Source organism: Magallana gigas, chromosome 9 (genome assembly GCF_963853765.1).
Source record: "Magallana gigas chromosome 9, xbMagGiga1.1, whole genome shotgun sequence".
In the NCBI taxonomy this organism is placed as follows: Eukaryota; Metazoa; Mollusca; class Bivalvia; order Ostreida; family Ostreidae; genus Magallana; species Magallana gigas.
The window spans coordinates 12932490-12938410 of NC_088861.1; the positions used below are offsets into that span (position 1 = coordinate 12932490).

General features: G+C 33.7%; 1 protein-coding gene across 2 annotated transcripts; it reads left to right on the plus strand.

The window, feature by feature from the left end:
• The first annotated feature begins 2376 nt into the window (after positions 1-2376).
• On the plus strand, positions 2377-4713 carry LOC117691013 (tripartite motif-containing protein 2). Of its 2 annotated transcripts, none has more exons than XM_066071200.1 (2): positions 2377-2430; positions 2668-4713. In XM_066071200.1, exon 2 carries the CDS (start codon positions 2675-2677, stop codon positions 4214-4216), a length of 1542 nt encoding a protein of 513 aa, XP_065927272.1. In that variant the 5' UTR covers positions 2377-2430; positions 2668-2674; the 3' UTR covers positions 4217-4713. The 2 variants fall into 2 exon arrangements, with proteins under 2 accessions (XP_065927272.1, XP_065927273.1); XM_066071201.1 differs by having other exon boundaries at positions 2429-2570.
• Positions 4714-5921: the final 1208 nt, after the last annotated feature.

Genomic DNA, 5921 nt, shown 5'->3' on the forward strand with positions numbered 1-5921 from the left:
TTTTCTTTTACATGTATGTGTATTTTTTAATAAAAAAATCATTGAAAAAGTGATGGAAGCAAATAACTTTGGACAAACTATAGGTGCGGATCAATTTATAATTTTATATAGATTGGGATATATGCATCACTCCATATATATACTGCAATATCATTTAATTGAAGATAATCTATTTCATTTACTCTAGTACAATTTCCAGCCATTAAAAGATGATCGCCAGTCTGGATGACTGTTGAGATTTCCAGAGTGGTTACCTGTAGGGTGAATCCGAACAAATACTATATCACCCTGGTTGACCTCGACAACCACAATGCCAGTTGAGCTTCTGATATTAGAAGCACCCTCTCCGCTTGAAAACATAGCTCCAACTACATTGGAGTTCACAACAATCTGAGAAAATATGTATCCTCCCGTATTACAGTAAATATTCCAGGTAAACACGTACACACCGTGTTGTGGCGCGGTGAATATTCCAGAATGCCTATTATAATGGTTGCCGATATTTGTAACAATGGTGTCAAAGTGAATGGTAGAACCCTTGGATATTTCCGTTGTATGGACATACATGTATGCAGAAAATGCAACGTCATCTGGGAATGGCGTTGGGGTTGACTGAATTCCTGAAATACATCAATGAATTAGAATAGCATTACAGTGTGGTAAAGGTAGTTCCCGATGTTCTCAATGTTATCTGTAAGATGAAATATTGTCGAGTACATGTATATGTTGGTATTTAATATATAGTTTACCTGTCAGGAGACGTTTTTCTTGCGATACACTCGGTGTTTTCTCTAACTGCCTAATTTTGCGTTTTACCATTGAAATTTGGAGTCTTGTCTTCATCTCATTGCCGTGAGTTGTCGATGTTTTGGTAGTCGTGCTTTCTTTCCGTGAATAACTTGCTTTCAGATTCCAAAATAATGAACTTAAATAGTTTTCATCAAAACTATAGTTTTTGTTCGCTGTTGTCAATCTGGATTTCAGAAACCAACTAGAAGATTCTAAATCTGCGATCCTAGCTTCAAGTTTCTCCGTCCTGTAGGTAGAAGTAAGAACAATTTCTTCTAAAGATTTCAGTCTTCTTTTCAAATAACTATTTTCGTCTTGAATATCGCGTCATCTTTGGTGCTGTCCGTTTGATGGTTTTCGAGTTTCTCATTCAATTTTGCTAAAAGTATCTCATGATTTATCAAGCCTCTCTTTGCAACTTTCATTTGACGACAAACCATAGACATTCACATCAATTTGAAAGAGGACGACTACAAGAGTTATAGTCTTTGATGTTGCCATTTTTCTTTGCACTAGCTTCGCACTGTGTGAGGTTTGGTTCGGTTTGATAAGCATTCATGAACTTTATCTAGATTCGTTTTCCCAACTTGCCAAATGATAACACTAAAGGGGGTCATTTTTTTAAAGTTGAATATTGAGATCAAATGTATTCATGTAATTAAGACTCTTGTCATTTGAAAAATGAGGCGCGTCGTTGAATTTTATTTAAGGAAATGGTTCTAAATCGAACAAAAAAAAAACCCTGATGAGTTGACATTTTTACTGTAATTAATTATTACAAGATACGCATTGGCCACATTGCTCACCTAAACACAGTTTTCCAATCTTTTTCAAAATTTTAAGAATGTGAAACTCTAATATATTGTACAGGTCACAAACATTCTCAAATCGATACTACTAAATTAAAATAATAGACTCGAAATTTTTGGCCTTTATACCGAGATATCAGAATAGTACTGTCTTTTGTTTTAAATATTTTTAATATTATTGGTATTTGAAGATTACCAATTTATTTTTATTTTTCTCAATCAGGCTTCGCTAATTAATAATCAACGAAAATTCCTTTAAAAAATCCGGAAATTGTCTGAATTTTTCGGATTTAGAAATCTTGTGCATGTGCATTACATTCACGCTAAATCACGGGATGCTCTTTAGTTTATGTTCCCACAATATTACATTTGCATGGATAAACTAAAAAACGATAATACAAATACATCTAAATTTTCATTAAGAATTTTCTATATAGTCTGTTCATGAAAGAGAGTACGGTAGATAACTCTAACTCAGTGCGTTTCATATGAAAAATTCGGAGAGTTCTGAATGTCAACATGGTCTGCAAATTTGATGTATCTATTTCGTAAATGCCAGACATAATCGCAATGTCAACCCGTGCACGCACGGGTCAAAGTCTAGTATTCATAAATGAAACAATATATAACAAATTTAAAGTTAATAATTGATTGAAATACAAAAAAATCCCATTTTTTTCGGCATGACAACAGTATACACATACCATATTACAGGAGCAGATATTAAATATTAATTCATCAACACATTCCACAATGTGTAGATCATTCCACACGCCATTTACTCCATACATTCATGGGAGACTGACTGGACGTGAATATGGCGACTCCACTGGTAATGTTCTGAAATGTTTTTGCATGATTTTTATTTTAAGAGGGCTGAATGGCAGTGACCAGTTTTAGAATATATATCATTCTCCTTGAAAAGAAGAGCTTTGAGCAAAGATAAAAGAAAAACTAAAATCCTTAAGTAAGGTGTGTGTTTCTTTTCAAATGATATGCATGTATATATAGAAAAACCTAATTTTCAGATTTGTAAACGGAATTGTTATTGAAAGTATCTATATTGCAGTTATAGAATGGCTACTCCATCCGACAGAAGTCGCCAAATGCAGAAAACTGCCACCAGTACGTCGTCTTCTGGATATCTATATCATCAAGTATGCAAGAAACACCCCAACTTTCGTGCTTGTATTGGATGTCAAAAATGCGACGTTCCAGTCTGTGAGAAATGCCTTGTTGGAGAGCACAATGGACACAATCTGATAGAATTAGAAAAACTGTATCAAAACAGGAAGGAAAAACTAGAGCAGAAGCTACCAACAGTTCGCTCTGAGCTTACAAAATTTGAAACTGAGTTAGAGAGGGTAAAAAGGAGACAGAAAGAAGTGTCCGAAAACATTGACACAGTTAAAGGAGAAATTGAATGTCATTTTGAAAGTGCTACCTCTGCTTTCGAAGACTTCAAACGACAACTTTTGAACAGAGTTGATTTGAAAACTTCAACATCCCTACATTTGCTGAAAGATCAAGAAAAACATTTACAAACATGTATCCAAAAAATGCTGGAATACATAGTCAACTTTCAAAATGCAGATTTAGAAAAGAAAATATCATTTATTTTATACAGTGCATGTTCTACAGAAGAATTTATACCGGAACATTGCCCCTTATCTTTTAAGCCGGGAATTGTAAAATACTCAAAAGGCTGTATAGAGAAAAGTGTTATGCACAAACTTTCTGGATATGTTTTTGAAAAACAAGATAATGCCACAATTCTGGAGAAAGAAGCAATACAGGTGATAAAAACTATTAATCTAAACCAAGCAGATGTGTTATCACTTTCTTCGGATTCAGGCTTATACTGGGTCTTTTTATCAAATAAAAATCATTTTGAGAAATATAACGAGAAAGGCGTTTGCGTTGAAGAAATCAAAGTTGATCTTCAGAGCACAAGAAACAAGCCATTTTGCATCGTAGACAACACGGGTGTACATGCAATTTACAGAACCGAAACTAATAAACTCTCCATGTTGAAACATTCACAGCAGAAATCGTTCATTGATGTTGCACCTTTGAGGATTACGTGTCTTTGTTTAACCAGAATTGGTGAAATATTGGCAGGATTAGTAAAGCTTACAAAAGAAAACTATTTTGGAATTGCTCGTTATAGTCTTGAGGGTGAACGCAAACAGTTTATAACACAGATGATGAAAAAATGGGAACGAGAACCCATTCTGGAAGGTTTAGTTTACCGTACATATATCACGGAAAATATTAATGGGGACATTTGTCTGTCAGGTGAAACATCCTTGACGAAAGTTGTGAATATTATCCGACCCAATGGAGATCATAGGTTTACCTATGAAGGAAAAGAAGCTTCTATGTCTCAGCCGTTCTTACCCCGTGGAATATGTACCAATGAATTAGGTAATATTCTTATTGCAGACGAGAGCAACCATGGGATCCATGTTTTAAACAAGGACGGTGGATTCCTGACTATGTTAACCATTCCTGACGATCCACGGGCCAGTCCAATTTCTTTGTGCCTAGACCATCATAACAATATCTGCATTGGATGTGCAGATGGAAAAATAAAAATCCTGAAATATTTGGGCTAACCTTTGATCGGCATTGAAAGTACATAGCCGGTACATATCTGGCATTGCACTCTATGAATGTGACACAAAGCACTGGCTTTCCATTCGTTTGCTAATTAAATTTTGCGTGATATTATATATTTGTTTTGTTAGTCCTGATTTAACTTTTCGATGAAACCATATGGATGTGGTAGTACATGCTTACATACGTGTTTGAATGTTTTTAGCAGTGATTAATGTGAATCTAAAATACATGCCGGTACTTTCAGAATTCATGTCCTATTACTGTACGGCACAGAAAACAAATGTGTAATGTTTTATATTTTTTTAATTCATCTGCAAAACACATTATGTATTATCTTATGCTTAAATTAGGGTTGAAAATCATTGTTAATTTTGAATTGTCAGTCGATGACTAATACTATCACACGATACTTCATATCAATATTGCATGATTTATAAAATTTGTAATCAACGCTGAAGTAACGAAGACTTTAAATCTCAGTTGCAAAACTAAACCAGGGGAGTGATCTTGATTCGTGAATAATTACAACGGTGTGGAATATAACCAGCACCAATTAAAAATTAAACTGCATTTTTGTGCAATTTCATGGCAAAGATGGTACAAAGTTTAAGGTAACAATAAGCTTTTGATAAACACTAGACTTTGACCCGTGCGTGCACGGGTTGACATTGTATATGTTATCGGACATTTACGAAATAGATACATCGACACACCGTTTTGTTGCCATTTACATAATAAAGCTTAAAGCCTACAATAATGCTATTAATTTCACTACACTCTGCTTAGTTAGAAAAATCTAAATGTGTCTCGGGACAGGCACATACCACAGTTAATATGCCTCCCATATACCAATGTATACCCGTAAAGTAGCAAAAAATTGTAGAATCGCTCCGAAACGATTTTAGAGAACATTAATGAAGCTGCATTGAAAATATAACAGTCAAACCATTTTGAGGTTGTAAATACCTTTCATCTAAAAATTTAATTTATATATTAATGAAGAATTCAACACTTTCTCCAGCAACGTTTTTCACTCGCTTCGAGTTGACATTCGGAACTATTGGGATTTTTCATATTAAATGCACTGAGTTAGAGTTATCTCCCGTATTTCCTCTGATGAACAGAATATATATGTGACAAATTTTCAATGAAAATTTACACGTATTTGTAATATTGTTTCTGAGTTTATCCATGCAAATGTGCAATTGTGGTAACAAAAACTAAAGAGCCTCCCGTGATTCAGCGTGAATGTAATGCGCATGCGCAAGATTGTAAAATCCGAAAAATTCATATGATTTCCGGATTTTTAGAAGGAATTTTCGTTGATTTTTAAATTGACTGAGAAAAAATAAAAACAAATTGGTAATCTTCAAGTGCTAATAATGTTTAAAATATATAAAACAAATGATAGTACTCTTCCGATTTCTCGGTATTAAAGCTAAACAAGTATTCCTTTTAAAGGAATGATCGGCAATAATGATATATAGATAGCTAGAAGCAATCAACATGATCAGTTTGATGTAAAATTTAAAAAAATACTGTATTTTATCAAAATATATAATATTCTGAATCTGTACACCATAATTTCATCATTATAAACCGTGAACAAATTTAATTTTGAAATAAATTTGGGGAAACCCGTACGTAAACTCATTGTCTTGTTTTTATATTTTTAACGTAATTATTTAATGTTAATGTATC